The sequence below is a fragment of the Aplysia californica genome, unplaced genomic scaffold (assembly GCF_000002075.1).
Source record: "Aplysia californica isolate F4 #8 unplaced genomic scaffold, AplCal3.0 scaffold00461, whole genome shotgun sequence".
Classification (NCBI taxonomy): Eukaryota; Metazoa; Mollusca; class Gastropoda; order Aplysiida; family Aplysiidae; genus Aplysia; species Aplysia californica.
In genome coordinates, this window is record NW_004797731.1 from 116,386 (window position 1) to 133,134 (window position 16,749).

The 16,749-nt window shown below is 37.9% G+C and overlaps 1 protein-coding gene across 1 annotated transcript in view; it reads right to left on the reverse strand.

The window, feature by feature from the left end:
• Positions 1–11,223: 11,223 nt before the first annotated feature.
• The window catches only part of LOC101858958 (dedicator of cytokinesis protein 9), a gene marked incomplete in the record, with an annotated part of 134,470 nt that continues 128,944 nt past the window's right edge, over positions 11,224–16,749 (reverse strand). Inside the window, 1 exon segment of the mRNA XM_035971558.1 lies at positions 11,224–15,019. Coding sequence (XP_035827451.1) covers positions 15,006–15,019 — 14 coding nt within the window.

Genomic DNA, 16,749 nt, shown 5'->3' on the forward strand with positions numbered 1-16,749 from the left:
CATATTTGACGAAAATACAGAACTTTTAATTGTGCAAGGTGAGGAAACACTAAAAGGAGAAAATGGCCTCCGAAGTGTAGCAACATGTTTCCATAGCAATTGGGGTCTTACAATTGAGATAGAGACTTGATATCTGGCATTTATCTTCGCTATGCTACTACAAGGTAACATACAGAAGTAGAAAACTATTCATTTACAGAGAAAAAACTTATGGACAAAACAGAATTTTCATGAGAATGGACTTCACGTCAAATGCAACAAAATATTAGCATTATACTACAGTGGGTGCCGCATTCAACGAGAAGTCGGCTCCAACAAGGCAATCCATAATCCCATATTTTTTCCTCTATATCTCTTTGTAAATATACGTCGGCTCCAACGAGGTTGCAAACAGACCGAAGTCGCTTTCAACGAGGTCGCGATAACCAACAAAAAAAAGTAATTAGCGGGCCCAAAAGCGAAGAATTTTTCTCCATTCTCTCCATCTCACGTGAAGCACAAGGCCCGTCCTCGATTGCTAGATCTAATGTGCCTCGTAATAATATGGGCCCCAAAGTCAAGAGGATGGGCGAGGGTTAGCCTACGGTAGGGATGCGAGGGGGTGGGTGGGGTGGGAACGCGATGTAGGATGCAGGCTTTGTGAAGCTGGATGAACTCTGGATGGGTAGGTATAGATCGAGACCTGCATTTTTTTTCAATTTTCTTTTCTTCCCGTGATAAGAAAATCCAAGCTTCCGCCTTCACTTTATGTAGATCTAGGCCTAGATTTGAATGGGTATGTTTCCACACGAGAAGGGTTCCGGAATTATTTTTTTAAAAATGCAGAAATGACGGTCAGAACACAGCTCAAACACGCGCACACTGATGGTGTTTGGGATTTTCGTCATCAGAGGAAACAACTGTTATAATTACTGGTATTGGTACATCGTGTAATATAATAACTTGTCTCCTTTCTTTTCTTTAGCCTTAGTCACGTTCAACGAGAGGTCGGATCCAACGAGGACAACAAGCCGGTCCTGGCTACCTCGTTGAATGCGACACCCACTGTATTGGTACCAGACACTAAATTTTCAAAGTCGCTGCATATCGAATTCATCTGTTTCATATTAAAGGCCTATGTCTCCTGAGAATTTTGGTACCATACTTTTTCCTCTCAGTCAGTGTTTAAGAGAATGGCAGCTGTTTCAATTAAACACAATATTGCTGAAGTCGCTAACTAGCAGCAACCCCACGTTTGATAGATAATAAAAGAGTACCGAGTGCACCAAACATCTCTACAGTAACAGAGTACAATCATTATAAGAAAGAAATATTATTATGAAGCCTTTTTTTTCTAGACTGTGAGATCATTACAAATCAGTATTTTATAGCCTCAAACACAATGACCTGTCTATATTTCACCGGCGTTGCACCAGCCCTCGCGGCGACCGAGCCGGCTCAATACTGTAGTATACCGAGTGCTCGCTGTAGTTTTGCGGAAGGATGCAAAATAATTCCAAGTCGATGACTTTATTCTAAAAGAAAAAGAACTGTTCTTTTTATTGGTTCCCTTTTTAGCCGGCATTTTACACATGTCGTGTTAAATAATGATCTTTGAAAACTTACATGCCTTTTTTCAAGGTTTTCTATCCAAACGACGCTCAAAGCGGAATGGTTCTCCGCCAATGAAAAGACAGTATTTAATCATCAATCTCTCTGCAAAGAATGCATGTGTGTCCATTTTTAACCGGCCGACCTCGCATTCCGACCGCGAGGGGCTTCTCTTTTTACGGCGATTTTCCAGCTCCAAAGACTCGGATATACAAACAACCTACATTATTGTAACGAAAAAAATCTGAAGTTTTTCAAAGTGTTCAGCATTTGGAGTTTTATAGCAAAATTAATAGCAAAGAAACAGAGATCCGAATTACCCCCATTTTACCCAAACCACGCGCTCGGATGGCCACGAGTCGGCTTACGTGCCGTGCTTACGTTACTTAATTATACGTTTGCAACACAGAAGTGTAGAATTCTGTGGTTTGCAATAGCACCGTAAACACACGAGCGCGCGCGCACACACACACACACACACGCGCGCGCACATACACACACACCAACACACATGCACATAGACCACGGTGCTGGCCTCTTGGTGAGGAGTCCGCTCTGAGAGATCTAGAGGGAGGTAAATCAATCTTATAAAAGCACTATAACACAATAACAACGAATTTTTAAAGTCAATCCACAGAATTCTACACATAGTGTAGAATTCTGTGAGTCAATCCAAGTGTAGAACTGAAAGATCAACAGACAATAGCAGGGCACGCCCAAACAGTCAGCTGTTTGCGTAAACAAGCTTGTAGTGATCGCTAGAAGATACCGTTTTTACTCCGTTTTACCAATCAAAGTTTTCTACATTTCAGACCATTCTCATGCTCGAAAATGGGTCAAAATCTAAAAATGGTTGCGAATGAATGACGTTGGATGGTTCTAAAAATAATATCACAGCTACAATAAAGCTACTATACACATTAGCAAGGTCCAAAGTCCTTTATCTCGTCCCCCAAGCTCACAACAACCCACACACACCTCTAAAATGAATCAAAATAAAATATTTATAGTCGATTATAGTTGTTCATTTTTATCTTAAATGAAGCAGAAGACATCAAACTTTCAATATATCTAAAAAAAAAAAAAAATTTCATGGAAAGTCACTTTTTTGTCTTTCGAGCCTCGTAGCTGATAATGGCACACTGCGTCTTATGACTGATATTGAGCGGGGCAGACAGATATGTATGTATATTTTTAATAAGTGTTTATTAGGACACTCGCAACTGCATAAGGTCATTATGAGCGCCCGGGATGCATGAAGCATTTTCAGTTGGAAGGAAATTTGGAATTTTGCCTGGGTAGCGGCCGAAGACAACTCTTATCGATTTTGGACTACCAAGGGATATTTAACGTACGCAGCTAGCCCACGCGACCTCCGAGATTTTTTCGCCCTTATCCGAGAAGGCCAGGTGTAGATTTTACCTATCATAAGATCAGGGGTGTGGCTTAAAGATAGCAGTAAGGAGGAGCTAAAGAGCAGCAGTAGAAAGGCTGCAGAAAGAGTCAGGAGCCGAGAGGAAGGGGGCAAAGGAGGCGCGGGGTGGGGGCAGAAAGTGGAGACGAAAGGAGACGATAGAACAATGTTAGAGAACTGGAAAGGATGTGAAAGGAGAACATTTTAGAGAGGAAAATTTCCGTTGTTATCCAGATTCGAACTGGGGACCTATGGAATGAGAGGCGAACACCTTAATCTCTAGACCACAAGAGCCCCCCCCCCCAATCTCCATAACACCAGTGATATCCGGCACTTGTATGACCTGTGTGTTACAAAAGTACTGTAAAACATCTCAATAAATATAAAGTAAAACTCTAATTTGTGAATGGGCAAGTCATTTTATCATCTAACCTACCGTCTATCTGTTGATATGTTTTGTATCCCACTCATTCTCATTCTGAGTAGGCTATCACAGGCAGCGTCAAGAACTCGCCTCCTCCCACTCAAAAAAAAAAATTAATTAAAAAAATAAAATATCCCCTGTGTCGAAAGGGCTGGCTGCCCTGGTTTCTTGAAAATTGTGCCACGATTTATTAAACTTGTGAATCATAATCTATACTACCACAAAATGTTTTTATCTAAAACATTCTAAAGCAGGCTACACAGTCCCCCCCCCCAATCCTATCACACCGACCCACCCACACCCACACACACACTTATCCATGAAGACAATGTAAAGCAGCCAGCGAAGTCACAACAATACATAAGACAACAAACAGAAACAACATTTAATGAGAAAAATAAAGACGTCAAATCTGCCAAAAGAGTACATGAAAAACGGTTTATTCCATCATATAAATACCATGTATCTTGCCAGTAACCATTCAAATGAACAAAAATAGTTACTTTGTGATCCTGTATTAAAAAAACACTCACACATACAGTGGCTGTGCAAGGATGGAACGGCTGTGAATTATTTTCATTCTTTTTAATCCCAACAAGAAAAAAAAAGCAGTCATTATATATTCATACTGTAACATAATGCACTAAATTGACTTAAATTCATGCAGGAATGAGATTTTAACTTCTAACTAAAAAATATTTTAATGTTATATATATGAAGGCAAGCTACAAAGACAAAAACGATTGTTGCATTCTAAAAAGAAAAGGCAGGTTATGCTTGTGATGTGCAAGTTAAGGCATGAGAGCAACATCGTTTAATCGAGGTTAACTGCATAAAAAAACAACCCCCAAAAACAATTAGAATAATATATATATATAGTGTACATATTACATTTAATAAGAAGCAACAGAACAATAATAGATTATCCATGCATGAGTGCAGACCATGGGCGATACACAGTTGAATTATGCTTTATTGTGTCGTTTCTCAATGATCACAGGAAATAATTGTGACATTTTAAAGTCATCCAAAAAAATTTTGGAACTTTTGTTACTTTTCAATGACAGACAGCATAAAACAAAACCGGAAGGCAAGACAGCTTCATACATTATTCGAATCAAAATATTTTCTGTCTATGTTTGTGATAACAGGCACATCAAGAAGTCTGAAGCAAAATTACGGTGACACAGCTCCAAGAAGAGGTAATAATAATAGTTAAGACGACAGCAACATTTTTCTCATCGAAGATTGAAAAAGTATGTTCCGACAAATAAGACACAAAAATAGAAAGGAAGAGGGAGGGAGATGGAAGGGGGGGGGGGAGCAAGAGAGAGAGAGAGAGAGAGAGAGAGAGAGAGAGAGAGAGAGAGAGAGAGAGAGAGAGAGAAGGGGGGAGGGAGAGGGAGGGGGGGAGAGAGAGAGAGAGAGAGAGAGAGAGAGAGAGAGAGAGAGAGAGAGAGAGAGAGAGAGAGAGGGGGGGTGGGAGGGAGAGATAGAGGGAGAGGGGGGAGAGAGAGAGAGAGAGAGAGAAAGAGAGAGAGAGAGAGAAAGAGAGAGCACCTGCCAACCACCCACAAGTGACCTGAACAACGGCTACATTCTGACAGGAATGGATTATAACAACAATAATAGCAATGATAAGAAGAAGAAAGAGCACACCACATCAAAGTACCCGCCAACAACCCCCAAAAGTATTCGTTAAACCATTGAGAACCAGAACGGCATGCCATACAATAAAGAACAAGGATTCATATAAAGACAATGTCATCCCTGTTGTAGAAAAAATGAGAAATTTTAACCTTTTCTGCTGACCATGTGAAGCTGGAGGATTAGACAAAGTTGAGAATTTTTCTTGCCAAGATTAAACTAAATTGAACATTTCCCTAGCCCGGATTAGACTAGACAGAGTTGAACATTTCTCTTGCAATAACGACAAAGTATTTCCATTCAAATGACTTGACAAACAATGACTGTGTTAGTTTTTGGAAAGAGTTATACGGCATTTGCAACACCATCAGGTCAATTAATCGCTGAAGACGAGAGGCGTCACTAGATAGTAAGTAACAAACGAATAAAAGAAGGAGGAGAGATATGGACGATAGAAGTGAGATAGGAAAGAAGGAGCAAACCATACTAGAGCAACTGCAAACCACCCACAAAGATGATTGTATGAAAGATATACTAGTCACATTTGAGGAAGCAAGGTCTCCCTCCTTTTGAAAAGTAAGGCTATAAATTACTGTGAACGAATTCCACATAGCAATAAAATTATGACTATTTTGAAGAACAAGCGCAGACATGTGTATTTCACAAGATGAAACGAAATTATCAATAATAAAAATGTACACGTGCACTGGTAGATCTATGCACAGAAAATATGACTATTGCAAAGAGCCCCTGAATATAGCACATTTCTTTCAGACCATCCATCCCCTCCCCCGAAAAATATTAAACTTGTGGGGAAATTTTTTTAGGTCACAGACATCAGCAACACTTTCTCCGTACAAACACACAAGCAAAAGAAAATACATGTATTTCAAAATTCAGTTTTTCTTTCTCCCACTGTGACAGTTTTGAGGTTGAGTAAGAGTTTTACGATACTTGCAACACAAATAGGTCATGTAAGTGCCGAAAATTAAAGGAGTACTAGAGAGTAACATACAAAAACCTAAGAGACCGGATTGTATGTTTGTATTTCTGCTACACATTGAAGGACATAGCCGAGATTTGTAAGTTATTTGTTTGTTTGTTTGTCTGAGTAAAGAGAATCATTAATTTCTACACAACAACTGTCATTAACCGCAAGGAAAAAGTAAGGACATGCGGACAGAAGCAACACGTGAAAAGTAAAGAGATAGGACCTGCTGGTAGTCACAGCGCCTTCCAACCATCCAGACTTGGACTAAGTGACTAAGGAGAATTTGATCAATACATACCTCTCTTTGTTCAGTAGCGCAGTGACCAGCGAATGAAGTAATAGATAAGAGTCAAGAGGTGGTTACAAGGAGGTCCCACAGAGTAAGGGCAGTTAAAAAGAGAAGATCTACCAAGGGTTTAAGGGATCTTTGTATCGTAGAAGGCTTACATCAGCACATTTAAGATTATTTAGGACGTGGACTGTTTCCAATCTGCCTTTCGGGGCCAACTTCGGCTGAGTGGAAGAGTGAAATAGATGGAGATGCCTGATAAAAACTTCCCCACACAAGAACTGAACTTAGCAGTCTGTGTGCATTGGCGAGGAGCCTAACCATTATACCATACTAGCTGGATTGAGAGAGAAGATCTCCACTGATCAGTGCAAGACTTTTGTCAGGCGTCACTTTTTAAAATAGTGTATGGCGGGGTCTTACATGAAGTAGCTGATCTGCTTACTTTTGTAGAACTGATTATACTCATATTTCATGCTTAACGTCTCTGTTTGTCATTTTTTCTAAAGGTTTTACTTAACAACTGACAACGCCTTAACACGGATTATGACACAGTCGTCATCTTTTCATTTTTATTTCATTTTCTCCCCCATTTTCTTGTTTGAAATACAAGACCCCAGAAATAGAAAGAGAATAGTGTCGGAAGCATATTTGTCGATAGTGAGTAGTGAAAAAGTAAGAACAAAAGAGAAATTTAGAAAGATAGGGAAATGAATCAATGCGAAACCATAGTGGCCTTTATCTACCAACATCGTGTTTCCAGAACAGGTAGAACCAAGAACGATTATGATAAGAGGGTGTAACAACAATGACAGTAGGGTTTGGCACATACCTGTATAATGACAATAATACACACAAAAAATTCCAGCTAATGCTTCAAGGGGGCTATCACATCAGATATATACATAAATAATATTGATATAAATATAATTTTGGGGTCACAAAAATATTATAATAAGGGGACATGATCATTGCAATCTTTTAACATTGGCCTGTAAGAATACATGTTTGACCAAAAATATTGGCACAAAAAAGAAAAAGGGAAAGCCTATCTGCCCACACATTTCATTTATAATTTGACTGTGCATCATAATAATATACATGCATATGTGGGCATACATATTATATATATACATGTCTGCAAACTTCCCCTAACCTTTAAGGTATAAGTGTTAGATCTGAAGTACTAGTGTCATGTGATCATTTTCTCATTCTGTTATTAAACCCTGGTACAACTTTTAAAATGAAATTCATAAAACTGATGGTGAAATGGAAGAAAGAAATAGAAAAGCAAAGGATACGGGAAGGTCAGAGAATGGGGAATATACATTCTGTATGGCTGTGATCAATTGTTCTGGATGATAAAACACATAAATTCAAATACATGCATCCATTTTTTTTTTCAAATAGTGAATTAGCTACGATTGCAACTTTTCAATAGCACCCTTATATTTCAACTATCTCCAGATAAAGTGGAATTTAAACTGTGTAATAATAATTAAAACAGTTCGTCCGAGAATCTCTGATGATGACCAATGTATCTGCAGACGAGAATGTTTCATAAAGAGAAAAAAGAGGCAGAAGGATTAAGATGATCTGTGGCTTCTGTTATGACCAGTGAAACCATTTCTGGAAGAGAAGATTTTGTTACATTTTGAGCCTTTAAAAGTTTCATTTCCACTTGTGAAGGTGCACAACTAGTATTGAGAGACTGCTTCATATGATAAACTAAACCAAGACAAAGCAAAGCTCAGAGAAAGATAAGTAAAATATGACTTTCAAAAAAAGAAGAAAAAAAATGAATTAAAAAATTCCTCAAAGCACACAAAAATTGAGTTTTCTTTGGATAAAATGGGAAAGACACAGTGGGGAACAATGGACATAGAAGTTGAAAAAATTTTAATTGCAGAATAGAGAAAGACAGAAGAAAGACTCGACAGATGAAACTGCAAGTGGATATGAGTAGAGATCTTGTTTTATATCTGTCAATCCTATATATAGGAGACACTGGGACCTTAAAATGATCACAATCTGTTCATGACAATGCTGTTTCATGGGCACGGGGAAGTAAAAATACGTGAAACTCGAGGTACTGTTTCTCTGTTCTCTGTTCCTTTTATGTAAGTGTTTTTATGCCCCACTGACACAATTTAGATCAGTTAGGAGGCAGAGCCTGCCTGTCAGGGCCACCCCAGTCTGAGAGGGTTACAATATTCTAGCAGAATGACATAGAGACTAAAAAAATTCTCCTTATTCTGGAATCCAACTCGGGTCTCCTACGTGCGACGGCAAACTACCCACCCACCTCCAACACAGACCTCAATTTGACCTCTCTGTGATTTTGAAAAAAACCTACAGTACCGTGAAAAGAAATGGGCTATTAGATTACCCAAAAACAAGGGAAAATGGTTCTGAAAAGTAAGCAAAGATGTAACGCTTATGAGATGGATCCAGCATGTTAGACAGCTTCCAAATGCAAAATATTCTGTCATTTATGATTTTGAAAGAAAAAGCAAATAAATTTGGATGCTTAGCCAGTTTAAAGATAAGAAAGCTTTTAAACATGGTTCTGGGGAAATGCAGATACATCACTCTGTTGCTACTAACATTGATGATGGTATTGAGATTAGACTCTCATAGTTTTACTACTTTGAAAACTACTTTTTCTAAAGTCGATACATTGCCCTGCCTTTGAAAAAAAAAAAGATAAGGGCAAGACAGTGTTACAAATCATAAATAAAAAAATGTAGGTGTTTTACGCCCCCCATCAACACTATTTTAGATCATTTAGGAGGAAGGCTTCAAGCCTGCCTGTCAGGGCTAACCCAGGATGAAAGGGATGAAACAGCCAAGCAGAAAGACAGAGACACTTGATAAAAAAAATTTTCTCCCTTCAGGAATCAAACTCAGGGTCTCCTGTGTGCTATGGCAAAGCACCTACTCACTATACCACAGATGCTGGTATGTAACAAATCAATAAAACTAAAAAAAACTATTTTTGTAAGAATATAATATGTCACTATGCCTTGGGGCGGCAGAATTGCTCGAACAGTTCTGAAACTAAAAGTACTTAAATAATTGTGTCAAAGTCTTGTAAACCACATTAAGTCATATAGGGCAAAGATTGAGAGAGAGAGAGAGAGAGACAAAGACAACTCCAAGACTGTAAAAAAAAAATCTCCTCCACACATAATGTAAAAAAAAAAAAATACACTACCCACAATTAAATCATGATGGGCACAGACATTTACAGGTATGTATATATTAAAACACACTACAGGCCTTCTTCTTTCCAGACACAGAGTCATTCAAATAACTCAAGTACATTGGAGAGTACACTCCCTCCCTACACTTCGCCCCCCCCCCACCTCCCCATCCTGATATTCAAACAAAACTCAAAATATACTGTACACTATACACGTATTTGGCACATGAAATAATAATACAAAAACTTTAATTTGATCAAATAAATAAAAATTCAGGCCCTGTGTTCCTTATGCCTCACAATGTGTGCTAGTCCGTCAGACTCTTATTTATTCTCCTCCACAAGGAATTAACTATTGTCAATGTTGCTAGAGTTTTACGGCACTTGCAATACAAAAAAGTCACACAAGTGCCAAAGATTAGAGGTGTTACTAGAGAGTAACATACAAAGAAAAGGAGGGGAAAAAAGGACAATGGATGTTTAATACGAAAGAAGGGGCACACCACACCAGAGCACCCTTCAACCACCCACCAACATCTACTGATCTGTTGTGTCTTAAACCTGAAGAGGGTTGAGAATATAAAAAAACTGTTTGTTGCCCCATCAACAGGGGAAGAAACTCCATCGCTGGTGGGCGTGCCACTTGCTTATCTTCACTTTATAAATCCCAGTAACTTTAAAAAATATCTTTTGTCAAGAGATCTCTTTTGCACCAGTTGGTTGATTGAGGACCAGTTTTGGCACCAAAAAAAACTTATCTTCTGTAAACCTTCACAGTGGAGATAGGAGACAAATTTGTGCCCAGTAGGGTACAAAATGCTAACAATACATCCTCTAAAAAAACAAAATGAAACGTATGCCTGTTATTTTTACGGGGCAGGGCAAAACAAGCAGATTTACTGTGACAGAGGTTTGAGATTTTGCTGAGTTAAAAAAAAAAAAGTTCAGGGAAGCAACATAAAAAACAAAGAAATAAAAGATTATTTGCTCAGATCGACACTACCAAGGACGAGGATAAACACACTCAAAAAGAACAGTCTGTACCCCAAACGTCCACCTAAACCCAGCTCATAACATCCATCAGAATCCTAGTCTGGTACAATGGAGATGACAAACCAATGTAAAACAGTATCTTAACAATGATACCGTAGTTTAGAGAGACGATTTTTTAAAATGTAAGTATTTTACACCCACAATGACAAAGTTTAGATCCTTTAGGAGGTGAGCTTTGATCTTGTCTGTCAGAGCCAACCCTGGCTGTGATGGAAACAATATCCTAGCAGAAAGACCAGGATACTTGATAAAAATTCTCCCCACTCAGGAATCGAGCTTAGATCTCTTGCATGCAATGTTGAAGCCCCTAACTGCTACACCACAGACGCCAGTCAGCGACAGCTAGTGCCTCTGTAACTGAATTATTAATGATTTGGTACCGGGGAACCCATACCCGAGCCAGCGGGTACATCTTTGAAATAATAATAATCATAATAACAAATTGCATTAAATAGCAGACATGTGCTATATAACAAAAGGTTCTATGCGCTTTACAATACATCATTGCCCCATTAAACCCTACAACACACTGAAACATTCTCAGCTTCCTGGTAAACATTCAAAACGTAAAAGCTAAAGTCCACTATCAAGCCATGGAAAATCCACAGTCTATGAGTAGAGTACAAAGAGTGATGAGCTATTTTTACTAAATACACACACACTTGTAACCATACACATACACACATTATATTCCAATAGACAATGACAGTCACTAACTGAAAAAAAATAATTTTGAGATTCAGGACAAACATTTGTCGACAGCATAGTGTCATATGTACCTAGAAGCTTCATATTAGAAACAAGATATAAGAAGAAAGGGTAAAGGGTGAGAGCAGTACAGAACGAGGTAAAAAATGGAATGAAGTGAGAAGTTCCATGTACAAAAACAAAAAAAGCGAAAAGGAGCACGTCATCTCATGTTTGAGTTAACACAAGTACATTGACACAATGGGAAAGCTATGAAAGAGGAAGCAACTAGAGAGGAATAAGGACTATTGCTATGACTTGATGGGCATTTTCCAACCACCCGCCCTTTCGCACACGACCATCATTGTCATGCAAACCTGACTGTTCACTTAAATGGCACAAGAAACGATGGTGATACACTGACTGTGCAACAATGCTGTGCCAGAGATTAAGTACAAAATGTTCACACGACCAAAGTCACAAGTAAAAGCAATCATAGCAGAGCCATGTTTTCGACCACACATTCCACAAACAAATGTAATAACACAAGAGCCAAGCATTCAATGCACACTTGAAAAACAAAAGCAATCAAAATAGTAATACATCACTCAAAACTCATCTGATGAACAGAAACAGTCATAAAAATGTTATGCTCTTCATTAACACATGCAGGAGAGAGTATTATGTACATTTGTACATACAATCACACAAGGGAAAAAGACTGACTTGCACACATGCCCACACACATGCAAGTTCCTTAAAATTCGGAAACAGACCGTTGGCAAGAAACATAACATGCAAAAATGTACACTGCAAATACTTCCTCTGTCACTTTTCAGACCAATCAGGACTCAATTTCCATAGAGGAAAGAATATATTTTCCCTAGCTTATCCAGGTTGGACTATAAAAGTAATAAAGGTAATAATAAGCTACATTATATGTACAATTTTTAAAAAAATGAACAAAAGTACATTTTTAATGAGTGACAAAAGTGGCAAATAAAAAAAAAATCTGAAGGCAAGATGAGAGGTGTTTGTCATATATTAATATTTGGTTTATACAAACAGTCAAACCTGCTTTAACGGCCACCTGTCCAAGACAATCACCAGTAGAAAGAACCGCTTCTCATATTCCCCCAAATTACATTGCTTTTATATTATATTGACAACGTCCAAGACATCCACCCATTAAAGATAACCACTGGTCTCCTTGACTATGGGTCGCTGTCTAGGACAATTTCGACTGTTATTTGTTCTATGCTTTATATTAAAATCTACACAAACAAATTTATTCAAACCATTAAAATCAAAATTGTGCTATCTATATCACAGAAAAAGAGAAAATAATGCAGCAACAGAAGTCTAACTCAATTATCAAAATTTTAATTACATCAAAGAGACAAAGACAGTGACAAAAGAAAATACTGAACAAATCTTTTTGTTGGAATGCTGCCAAGAGATCAGCAAAGTTTAGCCCACAGAGGAAACAAAACAGTTTTAGGTTTTTAGTTTTAGAAAAAGTTTTACGTCACTTCAACACAAATAGGTCATATTAACTAGGAAGGTGAATATAAGAAAGGAGGAGCAAACTATACCATACCATAGCACTTGTTAACACCTCACGGAATCAAAATAGAATGCCAACACAACAGAATATAACAGGTAAGTTTTTGTTCATTGAGTAGACTCCAGACTGATGTACGCAGTCAGATTATCCAACATCTAATGAACTTATAACCTCAAAGGACTCTTCATGGGAGGGAAGGGAAAGACGAAGAAGGGGGTAAGGGCAGTCAGTTCACTGAAAGGCGATCCTAAGTTATATTTCAGCGAAACAGAAGACAGTACATCACTTGGTTTCTGACCCTTATTTCAAAAGATTTTTTTAAAAAGGAAAAAAAATCAAAATAAGATTTTAAAACAAAAAGAAAACAAAGAAATACTAATCAACTACTCTGTTCCAGTAACAACAGCAACAAAACAAGCCACACAAACAAAGTAAATGATCTAGAAACACAACTTGGAGGTGTAGGCGATGGGCTTCCGTTATTTTTCATTGATCTGCTCCAGAGGTGTGCAACGTTTGTCATTGGCGGGCCACATTCAAACACGGGAACAACAAAAGGGGTAGTCATCTTTAAACAAGTGTAATTAAAACCCCCCAATACAAATAGTATATTGAGTTATAAATATGAAAATGTCTAGCAAGGGTCACACTGACAGGACTGGTGGGCTGGGTTATGTGGCATATGGGACACCTGTTGCATACCCCTGCTCTAATCCTATTATGTTGAGTAAATAACGGACAGTAGAATGTGAGGGTGCCTACATCAGACATAGGGAATACTATTTAGAGTCAGTCACTAGTCACTATTTTCTAAACCAATAACAAATGAGGATATTATTATGACCTTATATTACAATCTCCAGCTTATACTGGATATGAAGCTCTGGAGTAACGTGGCATGCGAGGAAATGAATAGGCACCAGATCAACATTGCATATATAACAGATTACACTCCACATTTCAGGTTAGTTTAATCAAACATAAAAAGCTTAGGATAACATCAAAACTGTTTTTAAATGGGGAATAACAGGATGATTTTCAGCTGTGGTTTTATGTGTTATTTATACACTATATAATATATATCAAAACCAAACGGTTCAAGAGAAAACATTTAATTTGAAAGAGAGAACAGAATTAATAATGAACAGCCTAACTGATCAAACACGATCTCATGCAAGTACATACACACACGCACACACACACACACTCACAAAGCACAGACCCTTATATAAACTTGTGCATACATGTTATGTGTTCCAAAGAATTTCCAGAGCACATGTATGTTCATGAGTATGTGTATTTGTTTGCACAACAGCATAGATGTATATGTGTATGTGTGAACACAAGGGAACAAGTTCAGGAGTGTGTAAGTACGCAAAAATCTAAACTAAAAGTGAACCTGTGCAAATATAGGCTATACAATGTCACTACAGGCAAAAGGGTTTTACATCCTAACAGCACATTTTCTTCTCTGTACAAATATTCACAATCCACCAGAGACCACAACACAAACGTTCACAAGCAGAACAGCTCAGTTTCTTCCATTTAACAAAGATTTAGCACACTTAAATACATTTTCCACAATCAGCAGAACAACCATGGATAAGTCACATTAAAAAAAATCTGTTTCCAAGCACCATAGAAGTAGCAGGACAAAGGCAGGAGGACGTCTACATCTGTAGACATTGACATTCAGGGACTTGGGTGGGGCAAGGATGAAGACTGTTGTATTATAAATCCACATCACCATAGCAACCAACATCAGCCCTCTGTCATCTTGATAACTCGTTGACATGTACCGCCAAAAACAGCATCTCAAAGACAATATCCATCACTAATCTTTCCAAACAACCGTCATTGATTTACATCATCTTTTCAAAAGTGCTTTAATGGGATTTAACATCAGTTGGGCAGTCTACCTCTGGGACTCGTTAAAAAAATCAACCCAAAAAACAAGAAGCAGGGTGAATCTCCATGTGATCAAAATCCAGATAACCGGCTGACAAAACAGCATCAACGATCTTTCAGCATCCCACAATGCAATGTTCGTTTCATCGTCCTCTCCTCACGCGGTGCTGGAAGTCGAGGTGGTGGCACCAATGAAGGTCATCGACTGCCGCTGTTGTGAGTGCAGCCAATCAAGCGGCACTATCTGTAAAAGAGAATTGATGAACAATGAGTTAGAACTTTCTGGAAAGACAATATGGCGTTAGTTAACCTTTTCCCTGAAAGGCCTGCTTATTGTAATACAACAAACAAGCCCAAGAGGCCAGCAGGGAAGAGAAGGGGTTCAACCACTGGGGATGTCAATAAGTCATGAAGCAGGGGTGGAAGAGCAACAGTCAATAAACTGGTTCTTAAGGGGGGGGGGGGAGCTGAAAAATGAAACCAAGCAAAACTGAGGAACTACAGGGGGCCAGGTGTGCAAAGAACTCTAACAACATCACAGAGGTGTTAACTGGCTATGAAAAAAAATAACATGAACTTTTCCAACCTAATGGAAACGTGCACATGGGAAGTCAAAATTTAGAGATCATATTATATAAAATACATATTTGTCAAATACGTCTTGTATCAAGATTATTTTTGTACATAGTCGTGCAAATATCCGGATAATTCTAGAAATCCAGGTTTCCGGATTTATCCGTAAAATCAGTATCTTTGAAATCAAGAAATGTTGCAGGATGCTGATTCTAGATGGGTTATCACCTCAGTGAGTGAATCGTCCAAGACGCTAGCTCAAAAACAGGGAGTTGTACTTTAAGTGACAAATATACATGCACAAAAAATTCACATCTCTGTGGCTAACGTCTCAATATTAGTCTTGCCATTTACACGGATAACGGATGACGTCATTTTCAGCTTGAGTATTGAGAAGCACAATAACGTCACAATCGTCATTTAGTGCCTGTGAAATAACAAGACAGACAGAGACAGGGAAAAATACAGGGAAAGGAATGGGAAAGAAGGACCTACCAATAATGCCCTCTAATCATCTGCTACTTTGATTTCAATCTTTTTCACAAAAATAGAACTTGTACTGTCATATTATCCTTACAATAGCATTGTTAGCAGTTAATCCTAGAGCCATCTATAAGAGGGCATTATAGATGTGATCGTTATATTACTATTGTTAATATCATATTATTATTATCATTATACCTTTTATTTTTATGATCTTAAAAGAAACTTAAAAATTCAACATAACATACAAACATAAACAGTCAATCAAAGAAAACACAAACAAAGATTATTTCTGTGCAGTTTTGAAGAAAAAAAAGAAATAATTTTGAGAACTGGTTTAAACTCAAAGGCTATTTTTAAAAAGTTAGCAGAAAATGTTTAATATGTCAACTTTAAAATTGTATGAAAAACAATTGGATTTACGCACTGTGACTGCACAAGCAAACAAATTTCAAAGTGAGTCAAAAAAGAAATTACTCGAAATGTCACTTTTCTTTAGTTTAAGTAGAAAAAAGCACAGGTGACAGAGTGTGTTTGTGTGGGAGGAGTGTTAATCATTAAAAAAAATTTAAAAAGAAGAAATAAAAACTCCTGTACTGCAGTGATGGCTTCATCAAAGACTTGTTGGAAATTTTGAGAGCAAAAGGGGAAAAAAATCTAAAGTTTAAAAGAACCCAAAACAAATTATGTGCAATAATAGAAAGTTCTTAACTGAAAAGTTGTGTTAGACTTAACAGCCATAACATTAGGGAATTCCACAAAGTAGGAATATCATCAAGAAAGATATCAGGCATATAAAACAATTCAGAGCAACCAAGACATTTGAACATTATACTTTAAATTATTTTCAGGGACAGAAGGGGTGGGGGAAGATGCGCGAGAGATAGAGATAGATAGATAGAGAGAGAGAGAGAGAGA